General features: G+C 41.4%; 1 protein-coding gene across 1 annotated transcript; it reads right to left on the bottom strand.

The window, feature by feature from the left end:
* Positions 1–2,921: 2,921 nt before the first annotated feature.
* On the bottom strand, positions 2,922–15,695 carry LOC118652724 (zinc finger protein 709-like). Its single transcript, XM_036302819.1, has 4 exons — positions 15,587–15,695; positions 5,751–5,877; positions 5,486–5,546; positions 2,922–4,864 (listed from the first exon to the last, which is right to left on the bottom strand). The coding sequence occupies exons 2-4, from the start codon at positions 5,782–5,784 to the stop codon at positions 3,112–3,114; spliced, it is 1,848 nt and encodes a 615-aa protein (XP_036158712.1). The 5' UTR covers positions 5,785–5,877; positions 15,587–15,695; the 3' UTR covers positions 2,922–3,111.
* Positions 15,696–25,696: the final 10,001 nt, after the last annotated feature.

Below are 25,696 nucleotides of genomic sequence, written 5' to 3'. Positions count from 1 at the left end.
AGTTCTGCTATTAAGAATAAAAAAGAAATGTATTTTTTGTGGGTTTTTTTTTAAACTCATTTTTCTGAAATGTGCTTTACGATGTTCTGTGTCCTTAAATACAATTTTTTGTTGTTGTTAATCCTCACCTGAGCATATTTTTCTACTGATTTTTAGGGAAAGTGGAAGAGAGAGGGAAAGACAGAGAAATATCAATGTGAGAGAAACACATTGATTGGTTGCTTCCTGCATGAGCCCCGACCAGGGTCTAGGCCAGGGAGGAGCCTGCAACCAAGGTACATTCCCTTGACAGGAATCGAACCTAAGACCCTTTGGTCCACAGGCCAATGCTCTATCCACTGAGCCAAACCAGCTAGGGCATAAATCAGTTTTATGATAAGATTGTATCTATGAAAGATTAAAATGTAAAATCTGTTTGAGGCCCTAGCTGGTTTGGCTCAGTGGATAGAGCTTCGGCCTGCGGACTGAAGGGTCCCGAGTTCGATTCCGATCAAGGCCACATGCCTGGGTTGTGGGCTCGATCCCCAATAGGGGGCATGTAGGAGGCAGCCGATCAATGATTCTCTCTCATCATTGATGTTTCTCTCTTTCCCTCTCCCTTCCTCTCTGAAATCAGTAAAAATATATTTTAAAATAAATAAAATTTGTTTGAGAAAAAAACCTGAACTTGTATGTACATGATAATATTGACTAACAATAATATGTAATCATTAAATGTAAAAAATTGCAAAGTGTATCTGAAAATGCATATTATAATGAGACATTTTAATATATTCTTTTCAGGAAGTGGAAAACAAAATATCAGCATTTTATATCTTAAAAACAGTTACTACAATACTTCTATAAAACAACTGCATAAGTGATAGTTTGAAAAAAGTAAGCACATAGTTTTAATCACATACAATCAAGAATAATTAAAAACTTACTGAGGCCCTGGCTGAGTGGCTCAGTTGGTTGGAGCACAATCCCATACACCAAAAGGCTGCAGGTTCGATCACCATTTGGGGAGCATACAGGAGGCAACAGATCAATGTTTCTCTCTCACATCAATGTTTCTCTCTGTCTCTCCCTTCCTCTCTCTAAAATCAATAAAAACATATCCTTGAGTGAGGATTAAAATTATATATGTATATATTGAGGGATTGGGCTCAGCTACAAGTAACAGGAAACACCCAGTCTTCCCGGCAGAGGAAGGAGTTTATTCTCACACCGAAGGACCGGGTCAACACAGCCCCAAAATATGCAGCAGAGAAACAAACTCCATGTTCTTTTCAGTAGCAGCATGTAGATGTCATGGTCAACCAAGGACATATACTAGCACTATTAACAGCATAAGGTGTTTCCTATATAATTTAGATCTTATGCAGATGTAATCTAGAGAAGAAGGGAATCAGATATAAACATAAAAGTCTGAATCAGTTTCATGGTGGACACAAGATAGCTTACAGGAAAATCCAAAATCTGATGGATCTTTGATGTGCAATTTGTGAAGACATCAGTGGAAACCTATACCTAAAAAATGGAAATTACACAGTTGGTGGTGGTTTCAAGTATACTCTTGACTGAAAGGGCAAAGAATTTTTAAAAATGAGGTGTAAGATGGTATGTAGGTACCTCTTTCTCCCTGTGTGGTAGCTCTACAATATGACTAATTAATGTCTTCTTTGCTTCTGCTTTCAAAATCTCACACTATGGGGCTACTAGTAACATCTAATGGAACTACAAAGGGCATAGATTCTAAAAATGTAGTTCCTAACACTACCCACAGGGGTGATATTTCCAATTCTATTTTCTTTTTCTATTTGTTACAGGTCTCTCTTCTTAAATAAAAATCTATTCACCAAATGCAAGTCAAATAAAACAGCAAAGGCTGAAATATGAAAATAATTCACAAGAAACTAAAATCTTTCATAAACTTGACATACTTAAAAATTTATTCTACCTGTTTAATTAGAATGAAAAATGGAAACAGTATCTAATACCCATCACCCCACACAAGGAGTTTTGTCAGTATAGAAGAGAGAATATATGTATCATGGAATAGAAATATCCAGGAACTATCATAAAACCAGTAGGAAAATCCCAACAAATACCAAACTGTCTTTTTCCCAATGGCCCCTTAACATGAAACAAAACATTATTAAAAGTTAAACCTAATTGCATATTAGAAGTAAACTTGAATTCACCCATGGATCTAAGAAGCTTCAAAATGTAGAAACAATGTTATTAACTGACAATAATACAGAAAAAGGTCTTCCTTGATTAGCAATGAAATCATCTAACACAAGTCAAAATCCTTATGAACACTCTGATATACCTCACAGTCCTTGATGGTTTGTGCTCAATATTAGAATTCATTAATTATTTATTACCTATTAATGTTATATAATTATTTAAAGACAAATTCTAAAATTATTTCACCTCAATATTTCTAAAAGTAACTGACGCTTAAACAACATGAGTTTGAAATGTGCAGGTCCATTTTTCTGCAGGATTTAAAATGTGGACCTGTGCAGTTTCAAACTTGGGTTGTTCAAGGATCAACTGTATTTTCAATCTTTGGTTTGGTATTCATTTATGAAGAGGGCTAGCTTAGGTTACACAAAAATTTTCAACTGCATGGAAAACAGGTTCCCTTAACTCCTGAGGTTTCCAAGGATCAACTGTAGCATAAATCCCATGTCCAACTATGCACTTAAAAATTGGTAAACATATTTACTTACTATTTTAAATATTGAGTTTTCTAGAGCATTATAACTAAACTAGAGGCCCGATGCACAAAGATTCGTGCAAGAATAGGCCTTCCTTCCCCTGGCTGCTGTTACCGGCTTCCCTCTGGCACCCGGGACCTGGGCCTTCGCTCCGGCCGCTGCCTCTTGCCTTTGCTCTGGCCCAGCCGCCGCCATCTTTGTCGCGTCAATTTGCATATTCCCTCCTTATTGGCTGCGGGTACCACCATCTTTGTTGTGAAGTGATGGTCAATTTGCATATTCCATATTCATTAGATAGGATTAATTTGTGTCAATCCTTCTCATGTTATTTGCATTTTTATTTCTTTTCAGTGGGAGTTTTCACATGTAAGGATGTAGGCCAACTGAAGTCTTTCCCACACTATTTACATTCAACAGGTTTTATCCAGTGAGTCCTTTCATGCCTTCGAAAGGAATAGGGATGACTAAAGGCTTTCCCACATTCTTCACATTTATATGGTTTTTCTGTAGTGTGCACTCTCATCATGTGTATTCGAAAAATTTTGTTACAAATAAAGGCTTTCCCACATTCCTTACATTCATAGGGTTTCTCTCCAGTGTGAGTCCTTTCATGTCTTTGTAAGGAACTGTGATCTCTGTAGGCTTTTCCACATTGTTTACATTCATAGGGTTTCTCTCCAGTGTGAGTTCTTTCATGTCTTTGATATAAACTAAGGCAAGTAAATGCTTTCCCACATTCTTTACATTGATACGGTGTTTTACCAATGTGCATTTTCATGTGTCTTTGAATAGTAGTGCGACAAATGAAGGCTTTCCCACAATGTTTACATTCATAGGGTTTCTCTCCTGTGTGAATCCTTTCATGTGTTTGTAAGGAACGATAATATCTGAAGGCTTTTCCACACTCCTTACATTTATAGGGTTTCTCTGCAGTGTGAGTTCTTTCATGTATTCGAAGATTACTAGGAGTACTGAACACTTTACTACACTTTTCACATTCATAGGGTTTCTCTCCAGTGTGAGATTTTTTGTGTATTTTTAAGAAACTGTTACATCTGAATGCATTTCCACATTCCTTACATTCATAGGGTTTCTCTCCTGTGTGTATCCGTTCATGTATTTGCAAGGAACTGTAATATCTCAAGGCCTTTCCACATTGCTTACATTCATAGGGTTTCTCTCCTGTGTGCGTCCTTTCATGGGTTTGTAAGGAACTATAAAATCTAAAGGCTTTTCCACATTCTTTACATCCATAGGGTTTCTCTGCACTGTGAATTCTTTCATGTTTGCGAAGACAACTGGGAGCACTGAATGCTTTGCTACATTTTTTACAGTCATAGGGTTTCTCTCCAGTGTGAGACCTTTCATGTATTTGTAAGGAACTGTAATATCTGAATGCTTTTCCACATTCCTTACATTCATAGGGTTTCTCTCCTGTGTGAGTCATTTCATGTGGCTGTAAGGAACTGTAAGATCTGAAGGTCTTTCCACATTGCTTACATTCATAGGGTTTCTCTTCAGTGTGAATTCTTTCATGTATTTGAAGATGACTGGGATACCTGAATGCTTTATTGCATTTTTTACATTCATAGGGTTTCTCTCCAGGGTGATTCCTTTCATGTCTTTGAAAACTTTTATAATATCGGAAGGCTTTTCCACAGAGTTTGCATTGATAGGGCTTCTCTACAATGTGGCTTCTCTCACATGTTTGAAGAAAAACTGAAGAACTAAAGGTTTTCAAACTTTCCTTACATTTATAAGGAGGATCTGCAGTATGTTTAATCATGTGTCTTTGAGGGCTTTTGAGCCACCTGAAGGCTTTCCAACATTCCTCACATTTATAAGATTCCTCTCCATTGTGATTTCTTTCATGTTTTTTAAACAACTGAATATAAGTGAAGGGTCTCCCACATCTGCTACATTTATATGGTTTCTCTCCATTTTTCTGATTCTCAGAGGTCTTGTGTCTAGTTTGACATTTAATGTCCCTATTATGGGATGAATAATGCATGAAGAATTCACCACATGCACTGTATTCCCATGGTTTTGCTCCAGGAAGAGATTTTGTCAGATTGAGATTTGGAATAAGGGTTAAGTTTTCTCCACATTGACTATCCTCCTTCCTTTTGCAGCTCCTCTCTACCATTTGACTTCTGCAAAAAACAAGAAGCACATTAATTTCTTTGTTAATAATTTTATACTTCTTGGAAGAATATTTGGACGACATTTTTATGATTTACTGCTAAGTATAGGTTTAGTGTCTTGTACAAATTGTTGGACATTGAATACACCAAAATTTCTGCACGACAACTTCGGCCTTGCTATTATTAAAAAAAATAACCTTCATATTTAGCTTCATGAATGCTCTTTGCATGTAAACTATTTTTGCAAACACTACACATCTACGTCACATATAAAAAGTACTTTAGTAAAACATTTCTGAGAAGTAATTTGAAGCAGGGGTAGTTTAGATTGATTTTTTTCATTTGTTTTAAATATATATATATATATTTCAATGAGGAAAGTAGTGGGAGAGAGAGATAGAAGCATCAATGATGAAAGAGAATCATTGATCGGCTGCCTCCTGCACACCCCCTACTGGGGAATGAGCCCACAACTTGGGCATGTGCCCTGACTGGGAATAGAACTGTGACCTCCTGGTTCATAGGTTGATGTTCAACCACTGAGCTGGGCTGGGAAAATGCTTCTAAAATTTTTATAGCATAATTGTTTTCTCATCTGAGACACTGCTTTCTATTGTGAATGTTACTCACCTGTGTTTACTCCCCTGGTTTTTGTACTGATCTTCAATTTCGTGATCTTCCCATTTTCCCCCTAAAATTCAGACCAAGAAATAGGATTCCAAAGTATTAGGAATTGTAGAAAAATTATTAGATTCTAGTTCTATAATGAGCTGTGACTATGCCTAGTTTATTTATCAATGTCCTCTATTCCTACATTACATGTTAGCACAATGTTGACGGATAAGATACACTTATCCTTCAGATGAGGAAGTGAAGGGTAATTTGTTAACCTTACCTATGGAGGCCAGGTTCCTGAAGGTTTCCCTCATCACATCTTTGTAGAGTTTCTTTTGTAAAGAATCCAATAAGGCCCACTCCTCCAGACTAAAGTTCACAGCCACATCCTCAAATGTCACTGAGTCCTAAAACATCACAAATGTGTGTACAGTAAAATTTATGAGACTGCACTGAACACCTAGACTCCATTTACAGGGAAGTTACATATGATTCTGTCATCTCCAAACATTTATGCTAAAACTTCGTCATCAGAAACTTATACTCTGTCCACAATTACTTTCTCATAAATTTAATACCATCACGAACACCTGGAAATTATTTACAAATGGTATCATAATCCATTATATTTTATGTATTTTCTCTAATGGCAGGGTTCAGAGCATGTTGGGAATAGAAAGAAATGCTACAGAAATGAAACGAATATTGTATTATCATTTTAAGATGATAAATTCCTTGAGAAAAAATTTTTTTAAAATATATTTTCACTGATTTCACAGAGGAAAAGGAGAGGGAGATTGAGATAGAAACATCAATGATGAGAGAGAATCATTGGTTGGCTGCCTCCTGCATGCCCCCTACTAGGGATCAAGCCCACAACCCAGGCATGTGCCCTGACTGGGAATTGAACCATGACCTCCTGGTTCATAGGTCAATGCTCTATCACTGAGCCATACCAGGCAGAAAAAAGAACAAACCCCTTTTAATCTTTTTTCTTTATTACTCACCACTTACAGAACTCCATGAGGCATCGGGTTAAATGTGCATAAGATTTCTAGGAATAAATACATACTAAATAAACATATTTGCTTTTTGTTCTATTTCCATCATTAAACATGAGTCCAGGAGGCCTATGACAATGCTAGCTTTAGCAAGGTCCAGGTAGTCATATCATCTTAAAGTTCTCCAGTTCATTAAAAGTCATCAGATGTAGCTGGCTGAATAACATTCATACAGACCAACACTGCTTTTTTCTTGTGTAATATTTATTACAGACTTATTTTTTCCTTTCCTTCTCTGGCCAATATGATGGCCTAGAAAATTAGTCTGGTACCACCTATTTATGGGGCTATATAATGAGATATGTATTGTTAGGCAATTTCATCATTGTGGGTACATGTAGAATGTACTTTCACAAATCTAAATGGCATTGCCTACCAAATACCTAGCATAGCATATTGCTCCTAAACTACAAACCTGGACAGCTTGTTACCGTGCTGAATACTACGGGCAATTGTAACACAAGGCTATTATTCATATATCTAGATAATGCCCTCCCTTCTGTCATTTCCAAGCTCCCCTGTGTAGGGAAGACTGCACCACAAGATACCCCCAGCACACCTACATAAGGCCACTCTTTCAAAATTTGGTGATGTAGCTGGTCTACCTACTACATAGAAACAAACATGATGAGATAGACAAAATGAGGAGAAAGAGGATTATGCTACAAGCAAAATAAAAAGTCAAAACCCCAGAAAAAGAACTAAATGAAATGAAGACAAGCAATCTACCAGATAAAAAGTTGAAAGCAATGGCTACAAAGATGGTCAATAAAATTGGAGAATAAATAAACTCAGGGAAAGCCCCAACAAAGAGATAGAAAATATAAAAAAAGAACCAATCAGAACTAAAGAATATAATAATTGAAAAGAAAAAAAATACACTAGAGGGAATTAATAGCAGATTAGATGATGCAGAAGAGTGAATCAGTGAACTGTAAAGCAAGGTAGTGGAAAACTCTAACTGAAACAGAAAAAAGAAAAAAGAATTTCAGAAAGTGAAAATAGTTTAAGGGACCTCTGGGACAACATCAAGTGTGTTACCATTCTAACCATAGGGGTCCCAGGGGAGAGAGAGAGAGAGAGAGAGAGAGAGAGAGAGAGAGAGAGAGAGAGAGAGAAAACCTATCTGAAGAAATAATAGCTGAAAACTGCCCTAACCTGGTGAAGGAAACAGATATCCAAGTCAGAAAGCACATAGGTCCCAAACAAGATGAACTTAAAGAAACCCACAAAACACGTATCTAAAATGCTAAAAGTTAAAGACAAAGATAATTTTAAACGTAGCAAGAGAAAAGCAGTTTAAAATAACGTGCATCTGGAATAAATTAATTAAGAGACATACACATGCACAAAGATGTGAAATATAATGTTAAAAACAATATATGGGGGGATGAGTAAAAAAATAGTGCTTGCCGAAACTGGTTTGGCTCAGTGGATAGAGCGTCGGCCTGCGGACTGAAAGGTCCCAGGTTCGATTCCGGTCAAGGGCATGTACCTGGGTTGCGGGCACATCCCCAGTGGGAAATGTGCAGGAGGCAGCTGATCCATGTTTCTCTCTCATTGATGTTTCTAACTATCTCTCTCCCTTCCTCTCTGTGGAAAATCAATAAAATATATTTTAAAAAAAATAGTGCTTTTAAAATAAGTTGAATTTAAGCAACTATTAACTTAAACTACTATTTTTTAATTATTTTACTGCTTAAAGTATTACAAAGAGTATTACATATGTCTCCTTTTTTTTCCTGCCCTTGAACTTAAACTACTATTAACATTGGGTGTTATATGTGAAATTCATGATAGCCATAAACTAAAAACCTGTAACAGATACACAAAATAAAGAGAAAGGCATCCAAACATAACACTACACAAAGTCATCAATGCACAAAGGAAAAGAACAACAGAAGAAGAAAGAAACAGAGAAGAACTACAAAAACAACCAGGAAACAATTAATAAAGAAGCAATAAGTACATACCCATCAATAATTACTTTAAATGTAAGTGACCTAAAGTCTCCAATCAAAAGACACAGAGTGGCTGAATGAATAATAAAAACAAGAGCCATACATATTTGCTTATAAAAATTACTTCAGCTATAAAGACACACATAGACTTAAATTGAAGGGAAAACATATATTTCATGCAAATAGCAATGAAAAGAAAGCTGGTGTAGGAATACTAACAAAATACACACAAAATAGACTAAAACAGTCTCTAATAAAAGCCAAAGAAAGGCATTACATAATAATAACATTTATGCATCTAACATAGAAATGCCTAAGTACATAAAGCAAAAATTACTCACTATAAAGGGAGAGATTGAGAGTATGACAATAATAGTAGGAGACTTTAACAACCCAGTTACATCAATGGATACATCATCCACAAGACCAACATGAAAACACTGGCTTTAAAAGACACATTAGATCAGATAGAATTAATAGATATTTACAGAAACATTCCATCCAAATATAACATAATACACATTCCTTTCAAGTGCACATGGAATATTTTCCTGGACAGAGCACACATTAGACCACAAAACAAGTCTTAGTATATTTAAGAATTTTTGAAATAAATATCAAGAATTTTTTTGTATTAAAATATCTTTTCTGATGACAACAGGATAAAACTAGAAATTGATTATAAGGAAAAAACTGGAAAAAAAACACAAATATGTGGAAGCTAAATAACATGCTCCTAAATAATCAAGAGGGTCCTGAAACAAAGATGGCGGCATAGGTAAACACTTGAAATTGCTGCCTCGCACAACAACTTCAAAAATACAACTAAAAGACAAAACGGACATCATAAGGCTGGCTGAGTGGAAATTCTACAACTAGGAGGAAAGAGAAAAGCACACAGACTCAGAGGAGGTGCGGAAGTAAAGTGCAGAGATACAGAGGCGCACGTCAAAAGGGCTGGCAACTGAGGACATGGTTGTATTTTTCAATTGGGAGGAAGTCTCAAGCTACCCACTGCTGTGAACTCCAGTTCCGGGAGAGTCTCTGGGGACCCAGGCTCATACCGGGAGAAACTGGACTGTCTAGCCTCGGGCAGAACTCGAGGGCAGCTTTCTCTCAGAGGTGCTTGCAGCGATTACCGAGACACTGAGACAAGGGGCCTCTTAGGGTAGGACTGAGGAGCAGCCATAGCTGCTTGCTCCACCCTATTGATCCCCTGAGACCCTGCCCCACCCAAGCTGTGTGCAGAGGCTTTTGCATATTAAAGGCGGGCCCTTTGCAATCTGAAAATTACCTAACTAACTGCAGCTGGGCCAGACAGACCCAGAACTTCCAAAAGAAGGCCCAAGGCCCCACAGCACCTTGCATTGCTTCACAGCTGGGCCTCATCTGGGCACCTCCAAACCCCCAAAAGGAAGGGGAATCGGCAGATCTCTTCGTAGCTCCTGCTGGGTAGCCTCAGGCAGAAGCTAAATTAGCACCTCCTTAGAGATCCAAGAGCCAGTGTACCCAGTGGTCAGAGTGGGACATCCAGATTACAACTCCTCAGATCCATAAGGGACACACTCAGGGGGCAGACTCAGTGAGCACCAAAGCCCCACTGAAGCAAGTCTTGTCCCAGAAGGGTGTCTCCAGCACAGAAGTTCTCCCACTGCAGACACAGCTGATTCTCACAGCCAATTGGCCTGGAGGTCAATTCCTCCCATTGATACCAAGTACAATCAAGGCTTAACTACAACAAGACTGTGCACACAGCCCACAAAGGGGTGCACCAGAGTGTCCACCTCAGGTAATTGAGGAGGCTGAGCTACTGGGCCTTATAGGTCACCTAGCACAGAAAGCCACTCTATCAACACAGGGAAGCATAAAAAATGCGGAGACAAAGAAACAGGTCACAAATGACAGAAACGGAGGAAAGCAAACTACTGGATATAGAGTTCAAAACCACACTTCTAAGGTTTTTTCAAGAATTTTCTAGAAACCATTGATAAATTTAGTGAGACCCTCAAGAAATCTGGTGAGACCCTGGAGGTTATGAAAAAGGACCAACTAGAAATTAAGCATACACTGAGTGAAATAAAGAATATTATACAGACTCCCAACAGCAGACTAGAGGATCCCAAGAATCAAGTCAAAGATTTGAAATGCAAGGAAGCAAAAACACCCAACCGGAAAAACAAAAAGAAAAAAGAATCCAAAAAAATGAAGATAATGTAAGGAGCCTCTGGGACAGCTTCAAGCGTACCAACATCCGAATTATTGGTGTGCCAGAAGAAGAGAGAGAGCAAGATATTGAAAACCTATGTAAAGAAATAATGACAGAAAACTTCCCCTACCTGGTGAAAGAAATAGACTTACGAGTCCAGGAAACACAGAGAACCCCAAACAAAAGGAATCCAAAGAGGACCACACCAAGACACATTATAATTAAAATGCCAAGAGCAAAAGACAAAGAGAGAATCTTAAAAGCAGCAAGAGAAAGAAACTCAGTTACCTACAAGGGAGTACCCATACGACCCTCAGCTGATTTCTCAACAGAAACTATGCAGGCCAGAAGGGAGTGGCAAGAAATATTCAAAGTGATGAATAGCAAGAACCTACAACCAAGATTACTTTGTCCAGCAAAGCTATCATTCAGAATTGAAGGTCAGATAAAGAGCTTCACAGATAAGGAAAAGCTCAAGGAGTTCATCACCACCAAACCAGTATTACATGAAATGCTGAAAGGTATCCTTTAAGAAGAGGAAGAAGAAGAAAAAGATAAAGATACAAATTATGAACAACAAATACACATCTATCAACAAGTGAATCTAAGAATCAAGTGAATAAATAATCTGATGAACAGAAAAAAATAAAAAATAAAAGAAAATAAAAGGGAAGTTTACAGTGATTCAGAACTACCTCAAGAAACAAAAATTTCAAATAAACAACCTAATCCTACACCTAAAAGAACTATAAAAAAAAAAAAAAAAAAAAAAAAGTTGCCGAAACCGGTTTGGCTCAGTGGATAGAGCGTCGGCCTGCGGACTGAAAGGTCCCAAGTTCGATTCCGGTCAAGGGCATGTACCTGGGTTGCGGGCATATCCCCAGTAGGAGATGTGCAGGAGGCAGCTGATCGATGTTTCTCTCTCATCGATGTTTCTAACTCTCTCTCTCTCTCTCCCTTCCTCTCTGTAAAAAATCAATAAAATATATTAAAAAAAAAAAAGTTAATAGAAGGGAACAATAAAGATCAAAGTGAAAATACATGAAACAGAGAAAAAAAATAGAAAAGATCAATGAAAGTAAGATCACTGAAAAAATAAAATGAATAAACACTTCGCCAGACTCATCAAGAAAGAAAAAAATAATCCAAATAAATAAAAACATAAATGAAAGAGAAGTTAAAACCAACAACACAGAAATACAAATAAATCATAAGTGAATACACCAACAAGCTGGACAACCAATATGAAATGTATAAATTTCTAAAAACACAATATTTCCGGCCTAAATCAGGAAAAAAAAAATAGAAAATCTGAGTAAACAGATAACTAGTAACAAAATTGAAATCAGTAATGAAAGAAATCCCAACAAACAAAAATCTAGGACCTAATAGTTTGCTGAATTCTACCCAAAAACTTAAAGAATTATTACCTATACTACTCAAAGTATTCAAAAAAAATTGGAGAGAAAGGAACACTCTAAAACTCATTCTACAAGGCCAGCACAACCTTGACACCAAAACCACACAAAGACACTACAAAAAAAATTACCAGCCCTGGCTGCTATAGCTCAGTTGACTGGACGCCATCCCAGGCATCGAAAGGTTGCTGGCTCAATTCCCCATTCCTAGTCAGAGCACAAGCCCCGGTTTCAGGTTCAATCCATGGTAGGGGGTGTGCAGGAAGCAGACATTTGATGCTATGCTGTCACATCAATGTTTCTTCTCCCTTCCTCTCTTTCTAAAAATCAATAGACTACATATATATATATATATATATATATATATATATATATATACATATACATATCTACACTAATAAAAGAGAAACATGGTAATTGGCGTACAACCGCTACCCTTTTCATTGGCTAATCAGTGAGATACGCAAATTAACTGTCAGCCAAGATGGTGGCCGGCAGCCAGGCAGCTTGAAACTAACATGAGGCTTGCTTGCCTCAGTGACGGAGGAAACCAACGTTCCCCGCCTGCGCTGCAGGCCTCTGAGCCTGCAGTTTAAGAACTATGTAACAAATACCACCGGACTTCAGCCAGCAGGATTGCAACATTGTAAGCAAAGGCCAGAAACCTACTTTCAGCCGCGGAGGCCTAAGAGCTGGAGCCAAGCCTCAAACTAAAGCTGGCCCAGAATAAAAAAAAAAAAGGAAAAAAGGAGCGGTTGGGAGCTTCAGTCACCCCCAGCCTGAAAACAGCCCTCAGCCCCTCACCCAGACTGGCCAGGCACCCCAGTGAGGACCCCCACCCTGAATGGTGTGTGACCAGCTGCAAACAGCCATCATCCCCTCACCCAGGCTGGCCAGGCACCCCAGTGGGGACCCCCACCCAGATCTAGGACACCCTTCAGGGGAAACCAGCCGGCCCCCACCCATGCACCAGGCCTCTACCCTATATAGTAAAAGGGTAATATGCCTCCCAGCACCAGGATCAGCGGAGCCATGAGGTCTCCCGGCTCCGGGATCAGCGTGACAGGGGGCAGTGCCCAAACCCCCTGATCGCCCTGCAGCTCTGTGTGTGACAGGGTGCGGCGCCCCAACCCCCACCCCCCCCCCACGGGCCCTGCTCTGTGTGTGATGGGGTAGAGCCATAACCTCCCCATCGGCCCTGCCCTGAGTGTGAGAGTGGCGGCGCCCCAACCCCCCGATTGGCCCTGCTCTGTGGGTGATAGAGGGCGGCACCCCAACCCGCTGATCCGCCTTGCTCTGTGTGTGACAGGAGATGGTGCCCCAACTCCCCTATCGGCCCTACTCTGTGAGTGGCAGGGGGAGCTCCCCAACCCCCTGATGGGCCCTGCTCTGTGCATGACAGGGTACGGAGCCCCAACCCCCCTGATGGGCCCTGCTGTGTGCGTGACAGGGGGCAGCACCCCAACCCCGATTGGCCCTGCTCTGTGCGTGATAGGGGGTGGCACCACAATCTCCCGATCGACCCTGCCTTGAGTGTGACGGGGCGGTGCCCCAACCCCCCAATCGGCCCTACTCTGAGCATGACTGAGGGTGACATCGCAACCTCCCAATCCGCCCTGCTCTGTGTATGACGGGGCGGCGCCCCAACTCCCCAATCGGCCCTGCTCTGAGCCCGACCAGGGGCTGCACCTAGGGATTAGGCCTGCCCTCTGCCACCCGGGAGCAGGCCTAAGCCAGCAGGTCGTTATCTCCTGAGGGGTCCCAGACTGTGAGAGGGCACAGGCTGGGCTGAGGGACCCCCCCTCCCCCCCGAGTGCACAAATTTTTGTGCACCGGGCCTCTAGTTTATATATATATATATGTGTGTGTGTGTATATATGTGTATATATATGTATATATATATATGTATATATGTATATATATATATATATATATATATATATATATCCAATCTATGTACATAGATGTAAAAATCCTCAAAAAATATTAGCACACCAAATTCAACAATACATTAAAAGGATCATATACCATGATCCAGTAAAATTTATTCCAGGATTGCAAAAATGGTCCAATATCCACAAAACAAGAATCATAATACAACACAATAACAAAACAAAAATAAAAACCTTATAACCATCTCAATAGATGCAAATAATCATTTGACAAAATATAACATCCATAAAACTTTCAACAAAGTGGAACTAAACAGAACATATCTCAATATAATAAAAACCACATATGACAAACCCAGAGCTTACACACTCAATGGTGAAAAGCTAAGAGCTTTTCCCCTAACATCAGGAACAATGTTATATTAGTTTCAGGTGTACAACATAGTGATTCAACATTTATGTATCTTATAAATTGATCACCACAATAATTTTAGTAACCATCTGTCACCATACATATTTATTACAAAGTTATTGACTCTATTTCCTGTGCTGTATATTACACCCCCATGACTTATTTTATAATTAGAAGTTTGTACCTCTTAACCCCCTTCAACTTTTCTGCCCGTCCCCAATCCCTCTCTCCTCTGGCAGCCATCAGTCTGTTCTCTCTATGTAGCACCTCATACCTGTCAGAATAGCTATGATCAAAAAGTCAACAAATAACAAGTGTTGGCAAGAATGTAGAGAAAAGGGAACCCTTGTGCACTGTTGGTGGGATTGTAATTTGGTGCCGCCACTATAGCAAACTGTATGAAGTCTCCTCAAAAATATTAAAATTAGAACTACCATTCAAATCAGCAATTCTACTTTTGGGTATTAATCCAACCAAAACAAAAATACTAATTAACAAAGATATTTGTACCCCTATGTTAATTACAGTATTATGTACAATAGAGTTGATACATACATACACACACAGAGACAAATGGAATATTACTCCGGTATAAAAATAATAAAATCTTGCCAGTTGCATAAACATGAGTGAAGATAGAGATTTTATGCTAAGTGAAAAAGTCGTACCAAGAAAGACAAATACCATATAATTACACATATATATGTAATCTAAAAAAACCAACCAACCAACCAAAACAAAACAGAAACAAACTCAAAGAACAGAGAATGGATAGCTTCCCCCAAAGAAGAGTTTTGGCTGAATAGGTGAAAAAGATAAAGAGAAATAAATAAGAGATCCAGACTTTTAGTTACATGATAAGTCATTGGGATGTAACTTACGGCACAGGGAAAATAGTCTCTAATATTACAATAAGTTTATATGATGACAGTTGGTTACTATACTTGTTTTGGTTAACACATTGTAAAATACATAAATGTAAAAATCACTGATTTACACCTGAAACTAATATAATATTTTATGTCAACTATACTTTTAAATAAACTTTTTTTTTAACTGAGAAAGAAAATACTTGCTCTTTAAGGAGTGACCATTTGATGGGCTCACCTCGCTCATGGAGTATAATCAATCACCCTAGTACACCCCCCTGCCCCACCAAGACTCACCCTAATGTTAAGGAGAACCCAGCCTGAGTCACACCTTCACTCCAAACACAGGGACTCCAACCAAAACCACTGTAAGGAGAGCTCCATTCTCAAACTCCTGCTCCCAGACAACAAGGAACGACTGAAACTGCCAACTCCAAGTCCTCTGAGCACAGAACCCAGGCTCTGTGAGGTCAAGAATGCAACACAGGGCAGCACAGCTCGGGGGAGGGGCTCCCCAGCAAGCAGCAGGCCCAGAGCAGGAGCCTCCTGGCTCTTATCAGACTGACAAGTAAGGACAGGGGAAGAGGGAGGGACGAGGCTTAAGTTTTCAGTAAACAAATATCAAACACGTGGAGCCTGACCACTTATGACAAGAACAAACCCAAGTAAGAAAAACAGGCATTAGCTCTGGCCTGTTTTTATATAAATAGGGGTTAATACAGAAGTGACTGAAATATTGCGCTGTGGATGGCTAGCTTACAGCACTGCAATGGACCAGGATACGTGGTCAGGAAGTCTTCTTGTTGATTTCTATCTTAGAAATTTAATCAGCCTTCCTTCCAATGCACTACTTATTTAAAATAAGGAGAAATTATATAAATATATAATATATAAAAATACATATATATACCATTATTTCCTATGTGTAATCATTATTTTAAATTAATTTTTACTTTTTAAAATTAATCCAATTTTAACTTTTCTCTACAGAATACTACTCTAAGATGTAATCCTTTAAACACTAAAAAATATAAAACTCCAAACGATCAAAAATTCCCAAATTCCTTTCTGGTAAAAAGCCAAGGGACATTATAATAGTTTGTCTACTGTATTTTACACTTAGGATATTTTTGAGATTGAGTAGTATATTATAATGCATTAGGGGTTTGCAATAAAGCCCTGAAATGAACTAGAAAATTCAAATATATCCTTAATTTTTAGTTGTTTTTCTTACTACATCAATGAAAATAAAAATTGCCTTAGCTGGTTTGGCTCAGTGGATAGAGCGTCGGCCTGCGGACTGGGGGGTCCCGGGTTCGATTACAGCCAAGGGCACACGCCTGGGTTGCGGGCTCGATTCCCAGTGGGGGGTGTGCAGGAGACAGCCGATCGATGATTTTCTCTCATCATTGATGTTTCTCTCTCCCCCTCTCCTTTCCTCTCTGAAATCAATAAAATATATTTAGAGGAAATTCAGCTGCTTTTTCCTCACATCCATTCAAATAGAAATTCTTTTAAATGTCAAATTTCTTTAGAGTCATGGACATATAAAAACTGACCTAAAAATGGAAAAATCACCTGATAACTTAAAAACACCCTTCTCCCCTCTTCAGGCTCTTTTCCATAATAAAACCAAAATTATATTCGGTTCCACAATTATCTTGCCTTATGTATACACGGTATCTTTCTATCAATTTACATATTAAAAGCACAAGTGTTAATGAAATCTAGATTCAAAGAGCTGCAATATTCAATGGAGAAAGGAATCCAATGAAAGTAAACAGCAATACTGGAATCAAGAAAGGGAGCTGCTCCCCTACAGTTCAGAAGGAAACCCACACCCAGAAAATGGACCGTTTCCACTAAGGGTCTAGATACCCCCTGCTGAGATTAAGCCCCTGCAGTGGGTCAGTCCCTGGGGAAGGACATGGGTGACACCTGAGCAGCCCCAGGAGTGAGCTCTCTGGGAGCTCCACACCCTCCCCTCGCCTGTAAGCATGGAAATGCTCCCTGAGGCTTCCATTCTCACAGGTGAGGCAACTCTCAGCCTGATTCAGTTTTAAGTTCTGATCCAAATGAACCCCCAAATCCATAAGCCTTTTGTCCACGAGACAACAAAGTACCTGATCGGCACAGACCTTCTCAATGTCTATAAATTACACTCTGAATGCAAACCTCGACATAAAATCTAGAAATGGCTGGGACTAAGGATCCACAACCACAGACAGAGCATCAGCACCCGCCTCCACCCGAGGCCCTGCACTGCATCCCCACTTCCCGGCTCAGGAGCTTTTCTTAGGAATCTACTTCAGCAATTCTGCTCTGCAAGGCTAAGCTCTGGGATTGTTTTTTGTTTTTTTTTAATATATTTTATTGATTTTTTACAGAGAGGAAGGGAGAGAGACAGACAGTTAGAAACATCGATGAGAGAGAAACATCGATCAGCTGCCTCCTGCACATCTCCCACTGGGGATATGCCCGCAACCCAGGTACATGCCCCCGACCGGAACCGAACCCGGGACCCTTCAGTCCGCAGGCCGACGCTCTATCCACTGAGCCAAACCGGTCAGGGCTGGGATTGTTTTTTAAAACCCCCCCAAAATAAAACAACCTCAGAAACTTACTACACATGCTCAGGAAGAGTGAGAGAAAAATTCTAGAAATGGAAAGTAATACTAAAAAAAAAAAAAAAATTTTTCCGAATTATACTCTTTTTGCTTATTTGGAACTCTTTTAAATATATATTTTATTGATTTTTTACAGAGAGGAAGGGAGAGGGATAGAATTAGAAACATCGATCAGCTGCCTCCTGCACACCCCCTACTGGAGATGTGCCCGCAACCAAGGTACATGCCCTTGACCGGAATCGAACCTGGGACCCTTGAGTCCGCACGCTGACGCTCTATCCATTGAGCCAAACCGGTTGGGGCTGGAACTCTTTTATATTGTCTTTCACGTTCTAGTGATTACATACATTTTACTCCTATTAAAAACTGAGACTTGCCCGGCTGTGGTGGCTCAGTGGCTTGAGCGTAATCCCATGGACCAAGAGGTCCTGGGTTCGATTCACAGTCAGGGCACATGCCTGGGTTGTGGGCTGTGGGGGTGTGAAGGAGGCAACGAATCAATGAGTCTCTCTCATCATTGATGTTTCTGTCTCTCTCCCCCTCTCCCTTCCTCTCTGAAATCAATAAAAATATTTTTTTAAAAAAACAAAAACAGTCCTAACCGGCTTAGCTCAGTGGATAGAGCGTCGGCCTGCGGACTGAAAGGTCCCAGGTTCAATTCCGGTCAGGGGCAGGTACCTTGGCTGCGGGCACATCCCAAGTGGGGGGTGTGCAGGAGGCAGCTGATCGATGTTTCTCTCTCATTGATGTTTCTGACTCTATCCTTCTCCCTTCCTCTCTGTAAAAAATCAATAAAATATATTTAAAACAAAAAAACGAAGCTGAGACTTAGCCAGGCCGGCGTGGCTCAGTGGTTGAGCGTCCACCTCTGAGCCAGGAGGACAGGGTTGACTCCTGGTCAGGGCACATGCCAGATCCCCAGTGTGGGGCACGCAGGAGGCAGCCCATCAATGATTCTCTCTCATCATGGATGTTTCTATCTCTCTCCCTCCCCCTTCCTCTCTGAAATCAATTAAAATATATTAAATATATATGTATATTTAAAAAACAAAACAAAAAACTGAGATTTAGAGAGAACCAAGATGGCGGCATAGGTTAACTCCGGAGTTTGCTGCCTTGAACAACTACTTCAAAAGGGAAACTAAAAGACGGAACGGACATCACCCAGAACCACAGGAACGCTGGCTGAGTGGAAGTCCTACAACTAGGAGGAAAGAGAAACGCATACGGACACTCAGAGGAGGCGCAGTGCTGAAGTCAAATTCGGAGGTGCGGAGGGCGTGGTTGGCGTTTTCAATCGGGAGGGAGTCGCAGACTCTGAGCTCCAGATACAGGCGAGTCTTTAGGGACCCAGACTCAAACGGGAGAAGCGGGACTGTCTGGCTTTGGTCAGAGCGAGTGCAGCTTTCTCTCCGAGGTTTGCAGCGGGTGCTGGGACTCAGAGAGGCAGAGCCCCTGGGGACAGGACTGAGAGCCGCTATAACTGCTCTCTCCGGCCCACCCTGTTGATCCTGTGCGACCCGCCCCACCCAAGCCCTGCACAGAGGCATTTGCCGGATAGCCTCAGGCAAACGCCAGATTAGCACCTCCCTAGAGGACAGAAGTCCTCTCACTGCAGACACAGCTGATTCTCATAGCCACTTGGCCTGGAGGTCAAACCCTCCCTGGTATTAGCTACAACAATCAAGGCTTAACTACAAGACTGCGCACAAAGACCACTAGGGGGTGCACCAAGAAAGCATAACAAAATGCGGAGACAAAGAAACAGGACAAAATTGTCAATGGAAGATATAGAGTTCAGAACCACACTTTTAAGGTCTCTCAAGAACTGCTTAGAAGCCACCGATAAACTTAACGAGATCTACAAGAAAACTAATGAGACCCTCGATGTTATGATGGGGAACCAACTAGAAATTAAGCATACACGGACTGAAATAACGAATATTATACAGACTCCCGACAGCAGACCAGAGGAGCGCAAGAATCAAGTCAATTATTTGAAATGCGAGGAGGCAAAAAACACCCAACCGGAAAAGCAAAATGAAAAAAGAATCCAAAAATGCGAGGATAGTGTAAGGAGCCTCTGGGACAGCTTCAAGCGTACCAACATCAGAATTATAGGGGTGCCAGAAGATGAGAGAGAGCAAGATATTGAAAACCTATTTGAAGAAATAATGACAGAAAACTTCCCCCACCTGGTGAAAGAAATGGACTTACAGGTCCAAGAAGCGCGGAGAACCCCAAACAAAAGGAATCCAAAGAGGACCACACCAAGACACATCATAATTAAAATGCCAAGAGCAAAAGACAAAGAGAGAATCTTAAAAGCAGCAAGAGAAAGAAACTCACTTACCTACAAGGGAGTACCCATACGACTGTCAGCTGATTTCTCAACAGAAACTTTGCAGGCCAGAAGGGAGTGGCAAGAAATATTCAAAGTGATGAATACCAAGAACCTACAACCAAGATTACTTTATCCAGCAAAGCTATCATTCAGAATTGAAGGTCAGATAAAGAGCTTCACAGATAAGGAAAAGCTAAAGGAGTTCATCACCACCAAACCAGGATTATATGAAATGCTGAAAGGTATCCTTTAAGAAGAGGAAGAGGAAGAAAAAGGTAAAGATACAAATTATGAACAACAAATATGCATCTATCAACAAGTGAATCTAAGAATCAAGTGAGTAAATAATCTGATGAACAGAATGAACTGGTGATTATAATAGAATCAGGGACATAGAAAGGGAATGGACTGACTATTCTTGGGGGGGAAAGGGGTGTGGGAGATGCGGGAAGAGACTGGACAAAAATCGTGCACCTATGGATGAGGACAGTGGGTGGGGAGTGAGGGCGGAGGGTGGGGCGGGAACTGGGAGGAGGGGAGTTATGGGGGGGAAAAAGAGGAACAAATGTAATAATCTGAACAAGAAAGATTTAATTAAAAAAAAATCAATCTAGCCAACCTTACCTAATAAGGAGTGTTATAGCAGAAAGAGGGTGGGTTTGGGTGAGAGACAATCCAAGGAAGAGTTTCAGCTCTTCCATTTTTTTTATTTTTTTTTTTAACTAATGACCTTGGGCAAATTTGCGAAATTAGATTATGTATTGTAAAATTAAAAAGTTGTCATAAAAAAAAAAAACAAAAAAAGCAACTGAGATTTAAATAAGTCAGTAAGTGTTTTCAAAGTGATCAGCCCAGGGAAGAGGCCGTGCTGACGGGGCAAAACACCCAGGAAAGTTTCCAAAGAGGCACCCCCCCCCACCCCCGCCCCCGAGAGGGCTTCCCCGGTGTCTGTGGCAGGGAAGGTCCTGGGCGAGAGGAAGGCGGACTCCATACGTCTTCTAGGTGTTACTGTCGGCTTCCCTCTCACGCAAAATATCCAGACAAATGTCAATCTCTAAGGAAGAGCATTCTGCCATGATTCCGTAAAAAATTTTAAATGGGGGGGGCGGGGGGAGATCAGTGGGGGGAAAGGAGACATATGTAATACTTTAGACAATTAACAATCTTTTTGAAATAAAATAGACAAAATATTGAGTCTGTTTGAAACGCACCCCGGAGGCTAGTCGGTCATGATGCTGTGACTCGGGAGGAAAGCTGGCTTTGGGAATCCGAGGACGGACCTGGAAATGCAGAGATTTACCGCCAGTTTCAGTGGGTCCAGGATTTGAGACCCTGCTTCCCAAACATTTAAGAAAACTCATAAAAAGGCGGTTCCCCTGAGCAGAGAGGAGCGACGACCCCACAGACCACAGCCCCGCCCCTGCACCAGCCCCGCAGGCCGCGTCACAATTGTCCCTGATGACGCTCCCCGTGGTCCCCGCACCATCTGAGGAGGCGCGGGCGGCCCGCAGAGCCCGCGGCTGGAGTCCCCGCGCAGGGACCGGACGGGACGGAACTCCGGGTCCTGGCTCCGGGCCCGGCCCCGCGCCGTGCGCCGGGCGGGACGCGGGGGCAGCCGAGCCCAAGCGGAAAGCGGACTCGGTCTGCAGACTCCGACTTGACCGAGGGGTGGCCGTCCGATCACAGCCGGCTCCAGCCAGTTCCAGCCAGTTCCAGCCAGCCCCCGCTCCCCGGGGCGCCCGACACTCACCATTTCCAGGTTTCCTAGGTCTCCCCGAGTCCCGCCTAAACTTCCTCTCCGCGTGCGGATCACCGCGCCGCAGAGCCTGCAACGGAGGCGCCAGGGACCGTTAGGCACAGGCGACCAGCATTCCCGAGCCGGGCGGACGGCGAGAAGTCCACGCCCCTGTGGTGCCCCGCCTCACCCACCTGCCCCGGCCGCACCGCTGATTGGACAGTTGCTGATGACGCGCCCCCCTCTGCCTGAGTGACAGCCCTCCGCAGGACCCTCGACTCAGACTTGAAACTGAACTTACTCCTGGCCTGGCTGGGGCTGACTGCACTGCGTTTGCCCAGCGCTTTGTGAACACGCGGGCGCAGGTGTGCACAGGGAATTCCCGATTCAGTTTCCAGATGGTGCAGGTAAGTACAGAACACGAGGGTGTCCCCGGCCAGGTCACACTGGAACAAGAGGGTTTATGTTCTCTCCAGGTCTAGGGCTTGGTGCAAGGACGTCAGGCCACTCCTGGCACTGAGACTCCTTAGAAACAGACACCTAAGGCGACCTCATCAATCGGTAATAAGGAGTCTGGCTCCACTTCGATCTTTGATGCTTCCCAGCAACCCCTTCCTCACCCCCAGTCATTCTGCCCTTAAGAGAAAGAATCTAAGAGCACTTGGCCCAGGTGGGGAGTTGGAAGCCTGATGCCCTAGCCGGGGTGCAAGAACTCTTAGTCTAACCACAGGGTGTGAGATGTGTTCATTATATTTTTAGCTGTACATTTTACACTGGTAGGAAATTTAATTTACTTTTTTGCCTGTGTCTCTAGAGAACTCTGAAATGTAAACGACTCAATATCCCTAAGATAATTAATTTCCATTTTCACTGATGTAAGAGAAACAATAAATGGCTATGTAAACTTGGGATGCCTCTGGAAACTTTCTCCTCTCTTCTAGCTTGATTGAGGTATAATTGACAAATCAAATCGTCTATATTTAAAGATCACAACATGACGATTTGATATATGTATACTTGACTGTATACTTGAAATTTGCTAAGAGTGGATTAAGCTTTCTCATCACACACATATACACAAAGTAACTCTGAAACAATGGATATTTTAATTAATCTGGAAGCACTTATATGCCTAAGTGATTGGATTGCAAAACTGTTAATGCACTTATTTATATGAACAGCTTTATGATATATAATGCACATACTATACAGTGCAACCCATGTAAAATGTACAATGCAACAGGTTTTAGTATATTCCCATGTGTGCCATCATCCCCACAGTTTTTAAACATTTGGCCTCTCCAAAACAAAGTCCTCTACACCTTACTATACTCCCAACGTCCCCATCTTCCTCCTCCAATCCCCAGCTTTAGAAACCCCTAATCTACTTTCTGTCTCTAAGTATTATTACTTATTTGGGTACTCAAATGAATAGAATTATATACTATATGATCTTGTGATTGACTTCATTCACCCAGCATAATTATTTTCAAGGGACAACCATGTTGTAGCATGTACCAACACTTCATTTGTTTTTATGGCCAAGTAATATTCCATTGTATAGGCAAAACACTTTGTTTATCTGTTCATCTGTTAAGAGACATTTTGTTTTTACTTTTTGGTTACTATTAAAAACACTGCTCATTGCAAGGAGAGTGATGGGTAAGAAAAATATGCAGTTTCAACTGTTGCTTTTTATATAAAAAACTATAACAGGATGCTCAAGAAATCCAACACTGGTTATTAAGGGTGGCTGAAGCAAGAGCACTGAAGGGGTCCAGGATACTCCTGTGGTAAGTCTACTTTAAACCTTATCTAACAGATATTTGCTGACCTTTTCATAAATTGTTATTTAAAACTAGAGGCCCGGTGCACAAACCTATGCACCAGTGGGGTCCCTCGGCCTGGCCTGCGGGATCGGGCTGAAACCACCTCTCTGACATCCCCCGAGGGGTCCTGGATTGCAAGAGGGTGCAGGCCAGGCCAAGAGACCCCCACCGGTGCACTGTTGGGCCGGGGAGGGACACAAGAGGTTGGCCAGCCAGGGAGGGACTGCAGGGCTGTCCAGAGCATCTCTGGCCCATCTTGCTCAGTCCCAATCGGCCAGAGCCCAGCAGCAAGCTAACCTACGGGTTGGAGCATCTGCCCCCTGGTGGTCAGTGCATGTTATAGGGACTGGTCAGCCGCTTGACTGTCTGCCCCCTGGTGGTCAGTGTGTGTCATAGTGACTAGTCGCCTGGTCGTTCCAGTCTCCTAGGCTTTTATATATATATATAGATTCATCATACCTGAACACTACTGGTATTCAAATGTAAGCCTTCGAATTCTATTTTAAAGCACCCTAGTCCCACACAAAGGAGAAAGAACAGACCCTAGAGCAGCGGTTCTCAACCTGTGGGTCGCGACCCCTTTGGCGGTCGAACAACCCTTCCACAGGGTCGCCTAAAACCATTCTGCATATCAGATATTTACATTACGATTCATAACAGTAGCAACATTACAGTTATGAAGTAGCAACGAAAATAATTTTTTTGGTTGGGTCACCACATGAGGAACTGTATTTAAAGGGCCAGAAGGTTGAGAACCACTGCTCTAGAGTATTTTCTTCTTTTTTTTTAAATTGTTTTATTGCTTAAAGTATTACAAAGAGTATTACATATGTCTCCTTTTTTTTTTTTCTCCCCTTGACCTTCCCCTAGCCTCCCATACCCCCCAGTGTCTTGTGTCCATTGGTTATGCTTATATGCATGCATACAAGTCCTCCGGTTGATCTCTTACCAACCCTCCCCGCCCCAACCCTCCCCGGCCTTCCCGCTGTAGTTTGACAGTCTGTTCGATGTTGCTCTGCCTCTGTATCTATTTTTGCTCATCAGTTTATAATGGTCTTAATTATCCATAAATGAGTGAGATCATGTGGTATTTTTCTTTCATTGACTGGCTTATTTCACTTAGCATAATGTTCTCCAGTTCCATCCATGCTGTTGCAAATGGTAAGAATTCCTTCTTTTTTACAGCAGCATAGTATTCCATTGTGTAGATGTACCACCGTTTTCTAATCCATTCATCTACAGATGGGCACTTAGGCTGTTTCTAGATCTTAGCTATGGTGAATTGTGCTGCTATGAACATAGGGGTGCATATATCCTTTCAGATGGTGTTTCTGGTTTCTTGGGATATATTCCTAGAAGTGGGATCACAGGGTCAAATGGGAGTTCCATTTGTAGTTTTTTGAGGAAACTCCATACTGTCTTCCATAGTGGCTGCACCAGTCTCCATTCCCACCAGCAGTGCACAAGTGTTCCTTTTTCTCCAAATCCTCTCCAGCACTTGTCGTTTGTTGATTTGTTGATGATAGCCAGTCTGACAGGTGTGAGATGGTACCTCATTGCTGTTTTGATTTGCATCTCTCGGATGATTAGTGACTTTGAGCATGTTTTCATATGTCTCTTGGCTTTCTGAATGTCCTCTTTTGAAAAGTGTCTATTTAGGTCCTTTGCCCATTTTTTGATTGGATTGTTTATCTTCCTTTTGTTAAGTTGTATGAGTTCCCTATAAATTTTGGAGGTTAGGCCCTTATCAGATATGACATTGGCAAATGTGTTTTCCCACGCAGTGGGTTTTCTTGTTGTTTTGTTGATGGTTTCTTTTGCTGTGCAGAAGCTTTTTATTTTAATGTAGTCCCATTTGTTTATTTTCTCTTT

This window comes from Myotis myotis, unplaced genomic scaffold, assembly GCF_014108235.1.
Source record: "Myotis myotis isolate mMyoMyo1 unplaced genomic scaffold, mMyoMyo1.p scaffold_m19_p_33, whole genome shotgun sequence".
In the NCBI taxonomy this organism is placed as follows: Eukaryota; Metazoa; Chordata; class Mammalia; order Chiroptera; family Vespertilionidae; genus Myotis; species Myotis myotis.
Note: the sequence above shows the minus strand (reverse complement) of the source record. Positions and strands in the feature narration are given on the sequence as shown.

What these genes read in the sequence shown, in the direction of transcription:
- LOC118652724 (XM_036302819.1), bottom strand. Translation starts at nt 5,784, where the DNA reads ATGAGGGAAACCTTCAGGAACCTGGCCTCCATAG. An exon ending in CAGGAACCTGGCCTCCATAG is followed by an intron (nt 5,547 to 5,750) that starts GTAAGGTTAACA and finishes TCTGAATTTTAG; the next exon opens with GGGGAAAATGGGAAGATCAC. An exon ending in AACCAGGGGAGTAAACACAG is followed by an intron (nt 4,865 to 5,485) that starts GTGAGTAACATT and finishes TGTTTTTTGCAG; the next exon opens with AAGTCAAATGGTAGAGAGGA.